General features: G+C 36.6%; 1 protein-coding gene across 1 annotated transcript in view; it reads right to left on the bottom strand.

Annotated features, from left to right (window-relative positions):
- The window catches only part of NBAS (NBAS subunit of NRZ tethering complex), a 183471-nt gene that overhangs the window by 97668 nt on the left and 65351 nt on the right, over positions 1 to 20452 (bottom strand). The window contains exons 32-35 of the mRNA XM_037391240.1: positions 17736 to 17849; positions 8852 to 8965; positions 7795 to 7952; positions 5609 to 5707 (exon numbers count right to left, since the gene is read on the bottom strand). Coding sequence (XP_037247137.1) covers positions 5609 to 5707; positions 7795 to 7952; positions 8852 to 8965; positions 17736 to 17849 — 485 coding nt within the window. The remainder of the gene's footprint in view (positions 1 to 5608; positions 5708 to 7794; positions 7953 to 8851; positions 8966 to 17735; positions 17850 to 20452) is intronic.

Genomic DNA, 20452 nt, shown 5'->3' with positions numbered 1-20452 from the left:
AACCACTCTTCTTACTTCGTACAAAAGATTTTTGTCATTTATTTTAAATGTTGTATACAGAATACTAAGTTTTCTCTCTGCCTCCCTTTTCAAGTAGATGCTGCAGGACACTGAAAATTTTTCATGGGGAAAAAAATAAACCAAAACTAAACCAAACAGAACCAGGAGAAAAAAAAAGTCCCGCTCAAGTTCTCAACTGCATTCGAGCAAAACTTGAAGCATTCAAGGCCAGGCTGGATGGGTCTTTGAACAACCTGGTCTAGTGGAAGGTATCCCTGCCCATGGCAGGGGCGGTGGAAACATATGAACTTTAAGGTCCCTTCCAACCCAAACGATTCTATAAAAATAAATTTTCTTAAAATAAACCTCCTTCAGTAGTGTGAAAACTAATGGGCTAATTTGTATGCTAGTGTGTATGTTTCTATAGCTCTGCTGCTATCAGATAAACTCTACTGATCTTCTCTAAAAACAATTTCAACTTTAACAAGTAATTACAGTCTTCTCTGCACAAATAAGAATTCTGTTTTCTAAAAAGCCATTCCTCTGTGTACCTGGAACAGCAACATTTAAAGGCTATAACTTTTTGCTATCCTGAATCAATCTCTCATAAAATAAATTATTTCCTAAAGATTGTTTGAGATCCTATCTTAAGACAACTTGCATCCTTTAATTGTATTGTCAGGAGGAAGTTAGTTTGGACGTCTTGAGAGCTGTTTCGGGGAAATTATCATTTCTTCCTGATATCTTTTATAAAACTAAGCACATCAGGTTAAAAACAAAATAATAATAGCAGCTTAAATTTTTGAATGAATCTAAATCAGTGTAAAAAAAAGTCAGTCAACAAATTCTGAATTATCAAGATACTCTAAAATAACAGGTAAAATATTTTTATATCTATACGTATTCTCATGCATACACATATATATAATTCCAACCAGTCCAATGCAACGACAAATAACAAAGCCACCTACATTTTAAATAAACATGGAAGACAGAGTAACAAATCAGAACGCCTGTAATATGGATTATTTTTTTTTCTTTTACAATTACAAAACAACAATTACTGAAGGTGCAAGGATTAAAGCATGCAAAAACCATATACTGTATACACCTTATTGCATAATGTCTCTTAACGCCTAAGACTATAAAGGAAACAAAGCGAATTGGAACAGATTCTGTTCATAAGACAGAACATCAAGTATTAGTTTTCCTTTTTCTTTTTCCCTTTTTGATACTTCCATTGGAAAATAGGATTTTGAAATAGTTTCTTTTACATACATATTAATGTTTAACCTACATTTATGTTTTATGCCTGGGAGGGGTTTGGTTTGGGGGTTTTTGGGGGTGTGTGTGTTTTTTTCTTTTTGTAAGGTATGTTACAGCTAATGAACCGGTCTAATTGAAAACTCCACTCCTGCAAAGATAAACCAGACCCTAGATGAGAGGCTATCGAAAAGATTCAGCTCAAGATGACAACACTAAAATTCAGGTGACACTGGATGTCTAAGCTCTTATTATGACTTTAATGTCACTAGAACCAAAAAAGTAACCCAGCCTTAAGCATACACAATGCATTTGATTCAGCTGCTTAAATGCAGGCTTTGATGACTGAGATATATGGCAGTAATAAAGATACCTGCTTAACACACTTGTAGATCTGACAGAGGACGTAGACTTTTTGGATCAGTAGCTAAAGGAGGAGGATAACTTGGGCTATCTCAAATTGCTGATATCTATGATTAAGTAACTGCAACAAGCACCTAATGGCTGATTAGCTGCATTATTCTCTATGCATCATATACTGGACCTCCACTGACTACAACAGGAGCTTAAATAGTGCATGTATAGAGTTCCACGTTTAGATTTTTCTCCTCTGCACAAGAGTTCTGTGACACTGTTAATGAACACTATTTCTTCAGGAATTGCAGCTACCTCTTCCCATGAGAAGAATTTAAAGTTACTTATTACAGAATTAAAACCAGTACATTTACTAAACCACAAAACACAGTTCCAGTTAATCTCAAAATAAATAAAATTAAAAAAACAAAAAACAAACCAAACCAAAACCCACCAAACAAACCCAAAGCATAACTATTTCAAACAGCAGCTGGAGCGTTATTTTTGCCCTGAGGCTCCAAAGACTCCAGGTTGAAGAGTTCCCAGTGCGTGCCGCAAACACAACATTCCCTAAGCATTTCTAACCAGCAATGATAAAAATGCATGACATACCAATTTAATGTATACAGATGTTTAAAAGATCCTGTCTTTCCCCAGACCTAGTGCTTGGGAAAAAATGCAAAAGCAAAGAAGATGCTAATACTCTGTTAATTGGGAATTTTCTTTTCTTTAAGCAACATTTAAGAAAATCATTCCTATAACTTTAAGATACTCTCCTCTAGAAATTATGTCTGCTCTCATATCAAAAGAGTTTGTTTTCAAGGGAATGTGAGACCCTAGATTTCTCTTCTGCTGATGTGCCATGTTACAGTAATTAAGTTTTCACGTTCAGATATGTAAAAGATAGATATTTTTCTTAGATGTAATGCATGTTTTAACTATTCTGCACATTTAACAAAGTCAGAGATCACAAGGCAATCGAAGGTTATTGTTTCCATTGTTTAGACACAACACAGCATTTCATGGTTAAGCATTAGATTTTAATCAGATGTTAGCTATAATATGCTGAAATGCTTTTCATTATCAAGACCTTAATTTTCTTACTGAGATATTTTGTTTGAGAAGCATAGATTAGTTGTCAATGCATTTGTCACATACAACAAAAAGAAAAAAGGGTGCAGACTGGGGAAACTTAGCATTTTGCTTAAAAATAGTCTGCTATGTGAGAATCATTGTAGCTTCCAAAAGATAATTCCTCCAATGGATCCCACAAGTTCAATCAACGGTGACAAGCTGGCACTAAGCTAATGAAGTACATTCTTGTGCAAATAGGTTAGCTCCTACAGAATAATTAAGTGCATCTTTATCATAGCAATCAGGAATTTCCTTCGAAGTAAAACCACCAAAAACTTGGAGAAAAATTATACTGACGGCAATATGACAGCAGTATTAAATGACACATTTCTATGCAATCTGTGGAGTTATAAAGCCAGCTGCTATCAAGATTTCTGGAAGTTTAATGGGAAAAAAGTTTTTAGAGGAAAAACTTAAAACAAAAAAAATGAAATTAGTTTAGACATTTCTAGAGAGGAGTTCAAGAGAAGAATGATTGACAAGTATGGTGAGCTGGTGATGTAAGTTACTATAATGAAAAAAAAAGGTAGCAGCAACTAATGATTCAATACTAGATGAAGGTAAGAAGAGTAGAAAAAAAGTCACTAAAGCTTCGGAAGGGAAAACTGATATACTTACAGATAGGTATTTTTAATGCAACAGAGAAAGGGATGCCCAAACACATGTATGATAGAAGACGCTTAGTCAAGATAAGAAAAATTAGAGCACCAATTTGAAAAGGTATCAACAACTACGAAAGAAAAACATTTGTCAAATCCTCGAAAAAATGATGCTCTAAGTTAATCAGGACGTAAGTGAAAAAGAAAGGAGAAAAAGAAAGGGAAAAAGTCTTACAGTTTTTTCTTTGAAGGAACTGAAATTCTGTACAAGACAATGAAAGTGAAGCACGAGGAATTAGCTGAAGTGGAACTATGGGGATTGCAGACATGGGATTCGGTTAAGTCAGAGAAACTGAGTTATTAAATATATTGCTTTTCTAACATTTCAGATGTCTGTAACAAAGGAAGGGTTATACACTGACTAAATTCTGGGCCCTTTCCCCCTGTGTCATTGCAAGAAATGAAAGAAGCTATAAATCCCTATTAAGTTAACTGGGAGAGAACAAAAAGACAGAATTAGCAAACATACAGAACTCATTTCATAGTGTAACAGTCTGAAATATGACATGCCAAGAAGCTGTATTAACACAGAAAGAAATAAAAAACTCAATGCAGCAACATACAAACTTGTCAGGTCAACTGCTTACCTAATTCCAATTCTAAACAGTCAACCAACCACAACTAAGGGCGGGGAAAAAAAATATCGAACAAATTTCCGAATGTGAATTCTTTAGCATAATGAAAATTGCTTCAGATATCCAAACTGAATGGATAATAAATTTAATTATTGAGTTTACTCAACTCTGATAAATCTCTGAATAAGTTTCTGAATCATTTTTATGCAAGTCTAATTGTTCTGTCACAACATAGTAAATAGCACTACAGCATATGAAAGGTGATGCATGACAGTTTGTTATATACATTAAAATTCTGTAAACACATGCATCCACATCAGAAAGTTGAACAATTTTAACATCTACTTAATAATCTTCCCCTCAGAAAGATTCATTTACCAATTTCCAGAAAATTTTAAGCACTCCTGCCAGCGAAACAGACCTGTTCTTCATAGCAGACTCTAGCAGTTAAGGTGTTTAGCTCTTTTCCCCTGAATACTGTTTTCAGCGGTATTTTGCTTTCTTGCCTATTTATTTTTTATATATGCAAACATGTATATGTATGTTTACATACACATATATGTATACAATGTATGTATGCCTATACATATATAAAACATACACAAAATAGAGGCATAGAAGTTCTCTTCCCACTCCAACAACGTGAAGGAGAGGTGTGGGTTTTTAAGCCACATGATGTTAAGTACACTAAAAGGCAAAGACTAGTGTGTTTCATCTACACTGTCATTGGTAAAAATTACCCAAGGGTATAGTGACATTAAGGTGACTGCAGTTCAAGACACTCTTCTAAAAACGTCAGACTATGCAACATGAACCACCTTCTTTCTTTCTTTCTTTCTCTCTCTCTGTTCTTTCCTGTATGTCTTTAAGGCTTTTACTACCCTTCTCCCCACCCAAGATCTGTTCATTATCTACAGAAAACCTTAATTAAACAGAAAAGAATAAAATTAAACTTAGAATTTCATAAATAGGTAATTACATCTTCTTTAAAGAGAGAAATATACTTGCAATTGTACATGTACAAACTTAAAACAATAAACATGAAAAGTAGAAAGAATAATAGCAGCCTATTTTCCTGCTGCCTTGCCTCTATTTCCCACAAAACACTCGATGTTTCTCCTGATCTTACACATAGAAATAGTTTCAGATGCAATATATGGAAGTTATAAAATGGCAAAGAAGACACAAACTTCATGATACACAGAACAAAAGGGAAAAGTAAGTTTAATTCAAGGCATTTTTTTATTAAATTTGTAGCTTAGGTTTATTTTCAAGTGTTTTGCTTCGCAATTGGGACAGGTCAAAAATCAAATCAACATTAATGTATATTATCATGTTAATTTTTTTGGCACTTTCCTCTTCTGCCTCTGGGTTTGTGGTGGGTTTTTTTCCTGTGGTGTTAAGACTGCGTAGGAAGAGGCAATAAAAAAATTGCACCAGACTAACTATAAAGACATAAACAAAACCTTGAACTTACAACAATCTAAGAACAGAAAATAGTAATTTCTTTTATGTTGTGCATTTTATCTAGTAAACAGTAGATATTGCTAAAAAAATCAAATCCAGCTCTTCATAATGCAGAAAAAAATAATTATTACTCCAAAAACTCTCTTTAAAGCTTACCTCTGTATCCTTACTGATCAGTGAAGACGGTCCTGAGACATATACATTCTCACCTCCTTCTGAAGGAAGGAACTGGTAATTCACAGCCTGATAAAGAATCTATAAACACAAAATAATCTCTTACCAGTCAAATAACAAAATGTAAGAATTATGACTGATGTCGTAGGAAATGCAAGAAATTCTGATGTAAAAGCTTCCATGACAGAAAAACAAGGGTGTGGGAGAAGACAGGGAGAAGAACACATAGGTATCTTTGGCATCCCCTCACTGTTGTAGCCCCAGACAAAACCACCTTCCCTTCTCTGTGATTTTTGTGCAATATTTTTCACATAATGTAAAATATTTTTAAAAAAATTATATGCACCCTGCTATACTATGTTAACTAAAGAACTTACATGAAAAACAGCCATTATCTGAACTGTGCCTCTGAGGTGCCTCTGTGGAGCTGCCAAGCAAGTGTTACACAAGATTGTAGTTTTGTGGGCGAAAGACACAGTCGTTTAATATCATATAGTTAGCATGACTTTCTGATAAGGTTTTTCAGCATATATCTATCTACCTACATACAAAGACAGAGTGCTTGGACAGAACATGTAGGACAATTAATGGACAGACCTGAAAAGCTTATGCTTATTTTATGGACAAAGTAATTGCAGAAGAAACTGAGTAAACATGCTTTGACAGAAATCATTACTTAGGTTTGGCTTCTTGGGGCAAATATTACATTAATCATCACTGCACTTTTGCTACAAATGATACTGCACTAACAAAGAAACCTGAGCAAGATTCAGCCTCAAGTTTTGTGAATGGAGAAGACAGAGGATCTTTTCCGTTGGAGAAGTGGGATGCAAGAGAGTAATAACTAGTGGCTGAGCAGCTGCACTTCATTACAACTACCAGGACATGAAGCCTTTAGAAGGAATGAGACAGCAACATAGAAGCAGTGAATTGACAGAAAGTATAACTAATTTTCATTTATACATTGTCAAAAGTTTGTCTGACTTCAAATTCTAATGCTAGGTATAGGCACATAAGGGGGGAAACAAGTTTTTATTTCTATATTGTACAGATATCAGTTCTGCAATAATTCCACTTGTGTTTAAGCTCATAATTACACTTACCTCTCAAATTTGAGTGCTTTCATGATAAAAATAAAACATTAAATAGGTTGCAGGAGATAGACTTTTATTTCAAATTCTTTGTAGCATTTTATTCTGATGTTACTCTGTCCCTGAAGCAGTACAGGCTGCCTTCATATGTTGCCAGTATTTCTCATACACATTATTACAAAGGCAATTTTGTAAAGAAAAAGGGTATGCATTTGCAGGTGCCTTAGACTACGTAAGTACTGTACTCATTGCTCCCTTCTCCCCCGTTGTTCAAACACAGAATTCAAGCCCTCTAAAACAGACCTATCTTAGTGTAATACAAACATGAACATTGTGAATTCTTAGACTACTAAGACAATTACGAAATCTTAAACAAGCAATAGTATGTAGGCCAAGCTGTAATTACGCTGAACAGAAATTGAACGTTTTGACAACCTAAATTACCGCACTGCAGTTTCAAATAAAACTTTTCAGAAGGTTTGCTATGTCACTTGGCAAAGTTGTATTTAAATGCCACAATTATGCATTCTCACATACATACTATGATCAGCTGAACACCTAAGATGTGATTCTATTAAGTCATCAGTCATTGCAGAGTTAATATGGCTCAAACATAAAGCCTGTTGTAGTTGTTGAAACCATTACATGGCTGAAATGAGTGGGAAAAGAATTTCATTGTATATTGGGTAGAGATCATGAAAACGTTTGAATAAAGATTTAATAGACATTTACATGGGCATTTAATGAAGTTGCATCAGAAAGTGTAAACATGGAAAAAATTATTTAACCGCATTTGGAAATAAAACATTTAAATGAGGCAATAAATAAAGAAAATAAAAGTACTAAAGGCAGAGAATACAATTGCACTTCTACTGGAGAAGCCAACTGAACATATAAAAATGCTCATAAAGAGACTTCATTTGTTGAAATGTAACACTGAAAGAAGAAAAACCAAGTAGAACAATTATAAACTTGTAGGGGGGTGGAATTTAAGGGAACAAACTTCAAAACGAGCACAAGTCTCCTTTACTTTGGTAAGCACTGACCTTGCATGAAAATAGTTTCAGGAACACCCACCTGGGTCTGCAATGAACTGCTCACTCCCAACAACGCCTCTATGGAACTTGGGGGACAGTGTGTCAGAGCAAAAGCCATGAGCTCCTGACGCATACCTAAATCATGGTAGCCTTCTGATTGCCCAAGCTGACTGCATACTTCCCAGCTCTTAGAATAACCTACAAGGGAATACAAAACATACTTCTGAGGTTGGTAAGCTTCACAAGTGATAGGAAGATGCTGCATAACTCTTACTGGATGAGATAAAGGAGGGCGTGTGGCATTCGTCCTGACACTTAACATCCCCTAAGGAAAGAACCATAAAGGCTCCATAAATCAGAGATGTAACTCAATGTTAGACTGACCAAATACATAGAAGATTAATTATTATCATATTGTAGATATCAGTACAACAGGCATCTGTAAGCCTACACACCGCAGTAAGAAAAACAGCATGATATTGAACACCTTACTGGAGTGGCTGTAAATTAAAAAAAAAACAACAACAAAAAAACCAACAAAAAAAAAGTACAATGTATCACTTGCTATATTAAAAGAATCTCAATTCATCGCAAATTTCCCCCCTCAATCTCAAGGCAGAAAAAAGAGCCAAAGAAACAAATCCCATCTTCTTTAGTACCCTGACACATATATTTCATTTATCTCCACTCATCCCCAGACAAATACAAATTACATAAATAGCACAAGTATTTTAAGAGTTCTGAAAGAATAGTAGACATCTAAAAAGTTGTACATTCCTGCTAGCTGCAGTCACATATTTTTATCTGCTTGAGATGGGTACAGTGTAAAAAGAATAAAAATTGTGGTTCCCAGAGGAATATAGAAAAGCTTCCTAAAGTTACTGAACTATTAGACACGTAACCATCTTCTCACATACAGTATTTGCTGTATACAGCATCCATTCCACAGAGATGCCAGTTGACTTCCACAAACAAAGCATATCTAATTTTTGAATGAAATGGACCAATCTGAAGTGCAATACTTCACAGTAAGCAAAGAGTCAGAACTCTGATTACCACCGCCATCATCCCATGCAACCCCCATTTATTCACTTCACCTGTGGCCATGAGCTCCTGGCAATGCATACTAGCTGCTTTGTAATCCTGGAAACTGAGAGCTTGTTCCACTAAAAGGATTAGAACTTGGCCTTTTCTCTCAATCTGATCATCTCCTGTAAGAAAAATTCAACATTTTTATTAGCTAATTGGAATTAATGGTCAACTTAAACTTGATGTTTTATGTCTTAGGAAAACTATATGCCACAACATGAAAAGTACATCTTGAAATTGAAGCAGAAATAAAATTATCTGCTTTTTCCTGAAAGAAACAATAAAAACAGTAAAAAACACTGGCATCATAACTGGCTTAAAAAAAAAAGAAAATTACACAGCATGTTATGTCTAGGTAAAAAAAAACAAAAAACAAACAAACAACAAAACAAACCACCTCACAAAAACAAAACAAAAAAAACCCCATATCAAAAATCGGCATTTAAGGTAAGTGACATAAATCAAAACACTGACATAGGAAAAAAACTTCTGTGAACCATAAGAAACGAAAAAATTGGAAATTTTTAATTGTTTTCGTACAGCATACAAAGCCCTGGGTTAAATTCCCACTTCACAGCCAAATGTGATCCAAATCATGAGATATGGAAGACACAGGTATTTTAAAAACCCTACTCTCATAAATTGAGCAAGTACATCAAACTATTTTTTCACGCCATACATGCATCTTGGTCACCAGATCTTCTGGACAACACCTCTTCCCTCAGTTATGAGTTAAAAGTTACACTTCAGATATCATTTATCTCTTCTGACTAGAGTTTCATCAAGAATCTTTGTAGGAAAATGTCCTGACCTTAATTTTAATACATAAGCATTCACAGATGAAAAATTAATCAGACAACTCACCCCTTTTTCAAAGCTAGCTGTAGTTAATACAAATAACATTTACACCTGCAACCCTTTACCAGACATCTATTTTATTAAAACTTTTTCCAATTTACAGTGAACACATGAGACAAAGTTATTTACCGACACCAGCTGGTCCAGTCTTGTGCTCAAAATAGCATATATGTCTATGCACTGTATGACAAGGTGACTAAACACAGGAAAAATCATCTCATGCTATTAATTTTAATTGAGGAAAGAAGGATGACAAAAAGCTAATAAAAAAGAGTGGATTTTTTCAATGCAAGCTTCTTGCTCATGTTTCTCCCCTATTATTAAAAGTGATTTTACACAGTCACCGGTGTTACAGTCATTTGAAAAGGACACTGGTTTATGAAACTGTATTACTGTAACTTGGGAAATCAAATATTTCAGAAGGTTAAACAGATCCAGTTCAGAAAACCATTTAAAGAGTACATGTTCTTAAATCACATAGCTGTTATTTTTAACTCTACTTTGCAGGTCCATCAGCGCAGGCAAAGTAAATTTCTTTTTAAAGCTTTTTCAAAAGAAAAGATGTAGCAGTTGCACTAGAATGACATTCGGGGAAGTGAAGTTACCCTAATTACTCAACTCAGTCTAAATTCCCCTAATCCTTGCATGTCATGACTAACTCAGCTGGGAGAACAGGTTGGCTTCCCATCATTTTATCTTTCGGCTTCTTGTACAATGTACTGCCAACACATGATGTTGCAAATTAATCACATCCAAGGCTCTTCTGTTGCAAAAATTTGCCCTCTGGAACCTGGGAACTTCTCATTCGGGCAAAAGCAATTACAGATGACAAAGAGTCACTTCCAACTACACAACTTAAATGTGAACTGTCATTTCGATAAGCAAGAGATCTGTACTTGCCACTCACCTTCTGATGCCCACTTTGTCCTGACAGCTTTACTACTTTAGACAGAGATTTGACTAAGTAGCAGACACAAATAAAAAGCAAGAGAAGTACTTTTGTTGCTCAGATTTTAGCTAAACAAAATAATTACTGCTATTTATCACTACTTAAAAATCAGTGGAATTGGAGGGAAGAGGAACACTTGGAGCAAGGAATGGTTTTCTTCTTAACTATGCTTGAGCAGTTGCATGCTAACAGGTCCCCCAACCCCAATGTTTTAGCAAATTATTTTTGATGCAGTAGGATACATCTCCACATGTTTTACAAAAGCACAAACATAAAATATAAGGATCATTTCCCTTTCCATCCATGGCTGTACTTGCTCATTTTATCTCCACTGTTCACTCATTTAAATTTCCATTATCTTGACACATGCTGTTATGCCACAGAAAAACCATCAGCTCTGACATGACGAGTGAATCCCCTTCAATGCACAGCCCGTCTTTTTTACGCAGCTTTTGTTGCCTCAGCAGTACAGTCACTTAAAATACTACCTGCTGTAGTTTAGTCTTGGTCATATTCTATTGAAACATGAAAAAATTCACTGCTACAGCTTTGCAATGACTCATTTGAAAGTATTTTTAATAATAAAGTCTTCTAAAAGTCAAAGTTTTGAATTCTGAATTGTTCCCCTTGCCATTCTGACAGACATCCAAGATATAAAACCAAGAAAGGTTCAATAACAAAAACTACTAAAATGGTGACCTTATTATATTACATAGTAATTCTGCATTAAGCCTTAATGTCAATGTCTGACAACCAGACTTAAACAAATCAAGTTCAGAAACCGGAAAGGATATCTTAGTTATTTTATTCCCCTTTTATTATCTGTGAAAGTTTGCATGTGTTCAGCGCCTTTGGATGATTGCCTCTTTACATCATAAGATTTACATTGTAAGGGTTACTCCACCCAGTAAGATTAACAATAAGATATGGAAACAACTTCAGAGACTTATGATGTTTAACATTCAGATAGGAATTGATACAAGCAGATATGAATGACATCACACCTAAAAGGAAGTTGTAGCAAGGTGGGGGTCTATCCCTTTTCCCAAGTAATAAATGATAAGAAGAAAGGAAATGGCCTCAAGCTGCGCAAGGGAAGGTTTAGATTGGACATTAGGAATTACTTTTTTTCCCTGAAGAATAATACAGACGCTCAGAAATAACAGGAAATAGTTTTTCTTCAGAAATAAAGGATATTCAAAAGCTGAAACACTGAAACACTTTCAATAAGATGCATACTACTTCTGAGTGGATGAAACAACATTCTCTTGAGTGAAACCAGGTCATAAAAACTTAAAAAGTCACATAGTATCAAACTTGGATGTATAATTCAGAAATTCCATGTCACCTGCAGTTAGGATGTTAGAAACCATCTGCATGGTTACTTCCACATGCATTAAGCAATAAAGTCAGCGTTGAGGAAGGTAGATTTCAACAATAAGCTTTGACTTACTGTGAGGAATATGAGTAAAGCTTAAAGTTACTAGAATTAACTTACGGATATTAAAATTAAGTGAATTACCACAAAAAGTTGTAAAAAAAGAAAACAATGAACAGAAAACATTTCTAGAGAGCCTGACTCAAGAAATACAGTGAAACTCACTAGATATGCACAGCAACAGTAGAGAAAATGCTCTTAGTTTCTGATACATAATCATTTTTTTACTTTTTTTGCTCCTCCTATTTTGTAAGCAAGCAATTGCATTAAGTGAATTGTTTCACACCCTTTCGTAACAGAGTGTGAATTAAGTGATGATCACGAGACATAGAACAGCTCCAGCTCCCTGAGCAGATGCAGATTTTCCAGCTGTCATGCTGAGCACATTCCCCCTCACTCACTTTGCCAATCTATGAAATTAGGAAAACACTTGTGTGCTTACTTCACAGAGGTTTACAGAGACTTGAGGCTTAAGTAGAGTTCACTCTCATTAATCAAATACTTTAAAGCAATTAATAAGCTAGGTGATATATCATTACCTAAGCAACATTTTAGCTTTGATAAGTATGAATATAAATTCTATTACTCACTTTCAACCTTGCTCTGTAAACAAACTATATTCAGAGAACACAGCTCCTAAAGCTCCTTAGGGATGACCATGTGCAGTCTACCCTTGTATGCACAGCAAATGCATTCTTTCAGAATTGGAATTAAAATATATACGCTCATAGTATTTTATAGGCTATATATTATATACAGTATAACATCGCATATACTATACACATACACATATGTATAGAGTTTATATAGGTATGGATAGATGTAGCAAGCAGGTCTTTCACAATCAGTAACTGTATGGGCTGGGGTGGCAGGGAAAGCAAAGAGGGGGAAGAGCTACAACAAATTCCATCAGTCAGCAGATAAAGCAGAAGAAAGCACTCTACTGGTAGATACACACAGTGGTTCAGGAATGGAAGGGACTGCAAGTTTGAGCTTGCATAACCAATACTGGCAAGTATGTTCCACAAAACAAAATTAGAACTTCTTTCACAGCAAAGGTGGCTCATAAATCAGGATAATTGTACAAGTAGTGAAAACCAATTAGGGACAAAAACCAATTCTTTCTTCCAGTTGTGTTTTATCTAATTCTTCATTAAGCAAGTCCATGAAGTTCAATCCCTAGATTCTTTTTCAATATCCAGACTCATCCCAATATATCTCCGTAAAACCATTCCCTTTCATCATAAGCTGTTAGAAATCAACTTACCCTTTCTCAGTAGTTTTAAACCTCCTAACAAAGACCATCTGTGCTATAACTGCAAAGAAGATTTTCCTTTTCTAATATTCAGTTTAAAATAACATATACATATTCACAAATCTTTTAATCTGCATGTGTGAGATGCCTTTTCAGCTACAAACTGATTTGTGGAATAATATTAGTGTTTCTTAACATTCTTATGGCTACCAAGTTCTAAAATAACTCTTCATCATATTAATAATTGTAATTAACCAACTCAACTTACTGAGCCAACACGTAAAGAAATGCCATTTCTAAATGTCTTGTTTCAGTATCTTTTTATACCTACTATCAAATTTTACAAGACTCTTCATTTACAGACTATGATTAAGGCTATGCCAGCATTCCACTTTTTTACAGGTATTATTAACCTGGATATAATATCATACACAACTTTAAATGCAGTGTACGGTTGCCTATTCCACCACTCACTGGAAGTATATACAGCAGTAATTGAGGACTAAAGTGTAAAGCTCTACAGACTTTAATTTGTTGGGAAAAGCATCTGCATACATGACTTAAAAGAGCAAAGGTAATTAGGCTTCCTTTGTATGCTTTTGGAAACTCTTCTGGATACTCATCAATGGAATGGAATGTCAGGCACAAAAATATCTGCAGTAATAGTGGTAGGCTGTTTATAGCTTTCAAGTCCAGAAAAGCTAAAAAATACTAAAGCAATAGTTTCTTAAAAATAAAGAAACCTGTTTTCCATAGCTCATCCCCTACAACAAATAAGTTTAGATAAAATTCACAACTATGGCATTCTCTCAATTAATCCGTATGTTGCTCACATATGAATATCCTGTAAAGAAAATATTTCTCTATAAGCAATATGACTAGTCAGCCGTCAGTGACAGTGAAACGGTTTATAATCACAAAAGCTTAAAAATACTTACTTAAAAAAAAAAAACAAAAAACAAACAACTCACCCACAAAAAAAACCCACCACATCTACCACCAGACAAAGTCACTACAAGAAATGTTTTATTGCCATCTTTTCCTTTCAAATAAATGTTTTTCAGTAACCAAAAGATAACTGTGAAAGTGACAGAGTTAGGTATTTATTTAGTATACAAGACAAGAAAGCAAGTGTCAAAGCAGTATATTCTTTATCAAGATTTCCTCTTGGAATAGACCTTTACTACTAAAATACCATATTTACCACAGCAATAACCATTAGCATTATTCCTGAGGTTAACCATTAAAGTCAGAGCACTCAATACTCTTAGAATAAGTATGTCATTTGTAGCTGTCCTGGTTTTGGCTGTGATAGAGCTGTCACCCAGACAAGTGAGCTGCAATAGAGAAAGGTAGCCGGTACTTCAGGGCATTAGCTGTGAAAGAGATGATTTATTATTACCAGGACAATCCACGGTCACCCACGCATCCCAATGAAGTTCTATGTCTCTGACGTATGTGGCAGAAATTGATACAGAGCACACCATCATCATATGCCAATTCATTGGCAACAATGGGTTGTAAAGACAACACCAATGATGGATGAAGTGATTTCGCCATCTGCAGAACTACGAAAACAGTACCTCTGCTTCCATCATCTCCACCACCCACTCCTCCATCATCTACCTCTATAATGTCCATCATCCACTCTCCACCTGTACAGACCCGCATCTCAGCCAGTAGGTGCCTTTCTGTTTGAAGGGGAGAATATAGGAGATACACACCACAGGGTACCCTGCAGTTACACCTGCAGGACCACAGCAAGGACATGAAGAGGTGGGATGGAAAGCCTAACTCAACCCAGTAGACACAGATGCATAATTACAATGAAAAACAGTCAGAAATGGGGAGACTTCCAGGAAGGTTGCTGCTCCAGTCTCCAGAGGACAGTTTCCCAGACAAAGTGATAGGGCTGCCTTTATTCTCTATCCTGTGAAAAGGAATTCTAATCCCTTCTGGCAAGACACAAGTGAGCGGAACCACTGCATGCTACATCCACTTTGCACCACTTGTCGTCCTGGTGAGGGATCCTATGACCAGGATTAGGGGGGGGCCCTGCCTCCAGCCAGGAAGATGACAGGGATAACTGGGTTTACGGGACTGTGTAGATCCAATAGTCTGACACATTGAACCCAGAGGAATATAAAGCTCTAGTAGATCCAGGTGCACAGCATACTCTAATGCCATCAAGCTATGAAGGGGCAGAACCCATTAGTATTTCTGGAGTGACAGGGGGATCGCCACAGCTAACTGTATTGGAGGCTGAAATAAGCTTAACTGGGAATGAGTGGCAAAAACATCCCATTGTGATTGGTCCAGAAGCTCCATGTATCCTCTGCATAGACTGTCTTAGGAGAGGGTATTTCAAGGATCTGAAAGGATATCGGTGGGCTTTTGGTATAGCTGCCTTGGAAACAGAGGAAATTAAGCAGCTTTCTGCTTTGCCTGGTCTTTCAGAAGACCCATCTGTGGTGGGGTTACTGAAAGTCAAAGAACAACAGGTGTCAACTGCTACTACAACAATGCACCAGCAGCAACACCACACCAACCGAGACTCCCTGATTCCCACCCACAAGCTGATTCACCAACCAGAGAACCAAGGAGTCATCAGCAAGACCCATTCACCCTTTAATAGCCCCATATGGCCCGCATGAAAGCTTAACGGAGAATGGAGATTAACAGTGGACTATCATGGCCTGAATGAAGTCATGCTGTCGCTGAGTGGTGCCGTACCAGACATGCTAGAACTTCAATATGAACTGGAATCAAAAGGTAGCTAGGTGGCATGCCACCACTGATAATTATAAACGCATTTTTCTCAATCCCTTTGGCTGCAGAGTGCAGGCCACTCATCTTTCAGTCTCCGGAGATGGGAGCCACGAGTTTGTTCCCTGTTCAAAGGTACACACCAAGGCACTGTAGATGCTGATCTATAACTAACGCACTAGGATAACACTACTGGACAAAATAGTTTGTATTGTTAAGCTTCACAGAATCACTGTGGATTTGCTCTTCCTTCTCTCATACAAAAAGAATCACACCGTTTCAAAAGAAAGTAAAACAAAAATCAGCAGCATTAGCCTAAAGAACCCAGATTATTTAGATGAAAAACTGACAGATTTTAACTTAATGCGGGTAGAAGCAGAGAGGAGAGGGAAGCAGCTGTACAGCAATCTTGTCTTATGAACTGATCCGAAGAAACTTTTTTTTTCCCAAAAAGTCTTGCAAACAAGGAAAAATAAAGTTAATGCCTGTCACTCTAGTTTTTCTATAGAACAGAAGATTACATGTGAAATGAACAAATATATAGATTGGATCCAGCTAACTAACATGGTACCGTACCATCCCCTCCCCTCTGTCATCTTTCATGTAGCAGTGCTATGTAACAGGAACACTGAGCTTATCACAGTCACAATGCCATTTCCAGTGCTGTCTTTCCTTAGGACATGGGTATTTTGGAAGGTCAACAACCTAATTTTTATACCTCTATTCATAACCTCATCCAATCCCTTTGGATAGCCCCCTCCTATATATATTTAATACTATGAAAAAAAATTGCCAATACTAAGCTTCCTGAAAACATAAATCATTTAACAATTTTCTTCTTAACAAATACAGAGAGAAAGGAATTAGTCAGCCATGCATCAGTGACAAAGCTGGAATGCATTGATTTTTATATACCACGGTGCACGAAATACAAATCTGTATTTTATATTTCTGTATTCTATTGCTACATCAATAAAAACAGCAGTATTGTATTTGCAGTTACACCGATGAAGTATTTTTCAAAAATCGAAAGGGCTGTCAGACACTTTAGGTAGGCCATCTAGAAAATGAAGATAAAAGAAAAAAATCATCTAACATACTTAGGATTTGATCCTTGAAGACGTTCAGCTTCTCAAATGAATAGTCAAGCTAACACATTATTTGTAGTGTACAAAGGAGACACACAAAGCTGAAGTTTATGCATTCTAGATGACTTTCTTGCCTCTAACTTAAATGGGACTATTATTAAACCAAACTACATTACTTGACAGAGACAATAAGATTTACTGGAATTTTAGTATTATCAGTTAACTGTAAGACAAACTATTCTCAGTCACAAGTCCTCCAACCTGAAATACGCTTTTACTAAAAATCCAGATTAGACAAGGCTGGGTTTTTTTATTTTACGTATCTGTGGAACATCAGAACAGCTGACAGTATCAGCTGTTTTACAGATAAAATATTTCATTCATCTAAAATTATTTCATTCCTCCCCAATGACTGGTCTACCACATAATTTTTTGGTGACATCCTCAAGCACACATTCTAACGATAAACTCAAATGTCCCGAAGTATAACACAAATGCATGTTGCATTGCAATTCAGTGTCTTATTAGCACAGCTTACCTGCAACCCTTAGCAAATTTGCAAGTCCCAAGAGCTTAGCAGATTGTTTATAGTTTGTTGACATCTGAGCAAGACAGTCCTTGATGAGACTGAGTCGATCTGAACATAAACGCACTGTTGAAAGAAGAGCTGGTGTTAGAGACTTTATAAATGAACCTTACTGCTGTATTACTGGTTAAACAATGCAGGCACAGAAAGAGTACTAGGGAATATAAAAATGCAAACACAATCTGAAAACTAGCTGAAAGTTACTTACATACAGATCCTCAATTATACCGATAAACAGAAAGTTAAAACAACACTATAATATACCCAGCCCCAATCACTAGCAAGTCATCAGGCTAGAAAGGGAGGAATAAAAGGGACCCAAATGAAAATTTATTTTTGTTTCAGGTTTTCAGACTCAATGCTTTAAAGTTCATATGACTAACCACATGCCTTTATACAATTATCTTTTTAAAATATAATTTTTGCAACATTATCAGAAAGGCTGCTAAAACAGACATTAACTTTCATTCAGAACGTTGTAAATAACTAATATTTCATGCTACATTTTATTGTAGGGTGGACAGGATATATCATACAGACTGAAGGAACTGTCACAGGCAAAATCTTCAGCTGTTTTAATTTACATCAATATTCCTGAGCGAGTAGAGGGAAAGCCTGCAAATCACCATATCCTGTCAACCATATCCTGAGAAGCTTATAATTAGTACTGTGTTTCAAAAAAGATTTTATCAAGAATTAAACAATTACCTTAATTATATAATGTAATACCATGAACCAATTGCAGTGCTCTTTTTAGATAGTGGGTGACTAACTTCAGGCTGCTGCTTTAAAAAGGTAGCATTTTCATACCATTCAAGTTTCAAAACACAGAAGAACAGCACGCAGATCTTCCACTTAACACTTAGTAAGACATTAATGATTGCATGAGGGATAAGCTCCATGTGCTATTGCACAGTTTAAAACATATCTTATTAGGCCTCAATAAGTGCTAAGCAGCACTTGCATAATGAAAACTCTATTAGTAAGTTCTAGAAATTAAGACTAAAACAAATTAAGAATGGGGCGCAGGAAAGGGTTACACTTTTGGTTTCACTTTTAATATTTTATCACACATATATTAGTATACAGCAGTAAAATGTTTTCATTCACTGATTAAGTAAGATTTTTTTGTATTATTTAACATAATTGAAAGTAATCTGATATAATACCATGGGTTAAATACGCTCATTAAAGAAGGAGTTCTCTTCACCTTTCATGTTAATAAGGAGTGTCCAAACCAGATTTTATTAAAATACATCATAATTATAGTTCACAACCTTAACTTCTGAATTGCTAAAAATGCAAGGGGGTGAAGCTCTACAGAATACTAAACATAAAAGACTATTGCTAATTCTTATTGTGGGAATAACTGATCCTTAATGTTATTTTAATTACATTCTATCAAAGTAACTGACCATTTAAAGGCTTTCATTAAAACTTTAAAACATAATTTTAATCTTATTAATTAGATTTACATGAAAGATACTGAGGAACGGATAAGTCAGGATCATTAATGAAATTACAGGCATGATTTCACATATTCTAATTAATCTAGATCAGTTGTACTACACATGGCAACATAATATCGCATTAACATTACATTATTTACAATAAAAATAATGTGCACACTGCAAAAGATGAAAAAAATATGTTTACTTTTCTACAGGCTGAACAAACTGACTAAAAAATAATTCTCCTCTAGATATCAATATTGCAAGATACAGAAACCAGACTTAATTCTCAGCCCAGAAACGGTAATATTTCCGAATATAACATATGGAGCATCAGCTTACTTTGAAGGAATACTAGGGAAACAAAAGAGTAGTTTGTTGTTTTCTTTTTGTTAAGTAACAACAACCATTTAGAACATTCACTTCATTTCCACAGACCCACAAGTGCTCCCCATAAATCCCAGTATTCCTCTGCACAATGCCACAAGTAAAACATCAGCATGTTTCATTGGTACTCTGTGCTCTTCTCAGCCAGTTTTTTAGAGTGCTCCCAATACCCATGTTAATGCAGTTTCACATAGTTGCCCACACACGATACATTAAAGCTTTACGGAAGGCCAAGTAGTTGAGCTCTCTTGTACTTCTTTCACTTAGAAAAGTGGAGGGTTTTGTTAACTGTATTGGGTTTGTGTGGCAAGGTTTTGGCAGTGGGGAGACTACAGGTGTGGCTTCCGCGAGAAGCTGCCAGAAGCTTCCCCTTTGTCCAACAGAGCCAATGCCAGTTACCACTGAGCCCATCAGAGATGCTGGTAGCCCGTGTGGGATAACATATTTCAGAAGAGGAGAAAGTCGGTGCACAACAGCAACTGCAGCCAGGGCAGAGGAGTGAGAACATGTGAGAGCCGCAGCCCTGCAGCCCCCAGGCCAGGGCAGGAGGAGGCCGGGGGGGCTCCAGGCGCCGCGGCAGAGGCTCCCCCCAGCCCGCGGCGCAGCCCCCGGCGGGGCAGGCTGTGCCCCCAGCCCACGGAGCCCCCGGGGGGCAGTTCCCCCCCCGCAGCCCGGCAGGGCCCCACGCCGGGGCAGGGGGTGCCCGAGGGAGGCTGTGACCCGCGGGCAGCCCGCGCTGGAGCAGCTCCGGGCAGGGCCCGTGGCCCCGCGGGGAGAGGAGCCCGGGCCGGGGCCGGGCTGCGGGCAGGGCCGGTGCCCCCGCGGGGACCC

This window comes from Falco rusticolus, chromosome 6 (genome assembly GCF_015220075.1).
Source record: "Falco rusticolus isolate bFalRus1 chromosome 6, bFalRus1.pri, whole genome shotgun sequence".
Taxonomy (NCBI): Eukaryota; Metazoa; Chordata; class Aves; order Falconiformes; family Falconidae; genus Falco; species Falco rusticolus.
The sequence above is the reverse complement of the archived record's forward strand: the minus strand, read 5'-3'. Positions and strand labels throughout refer to the sequence as shown.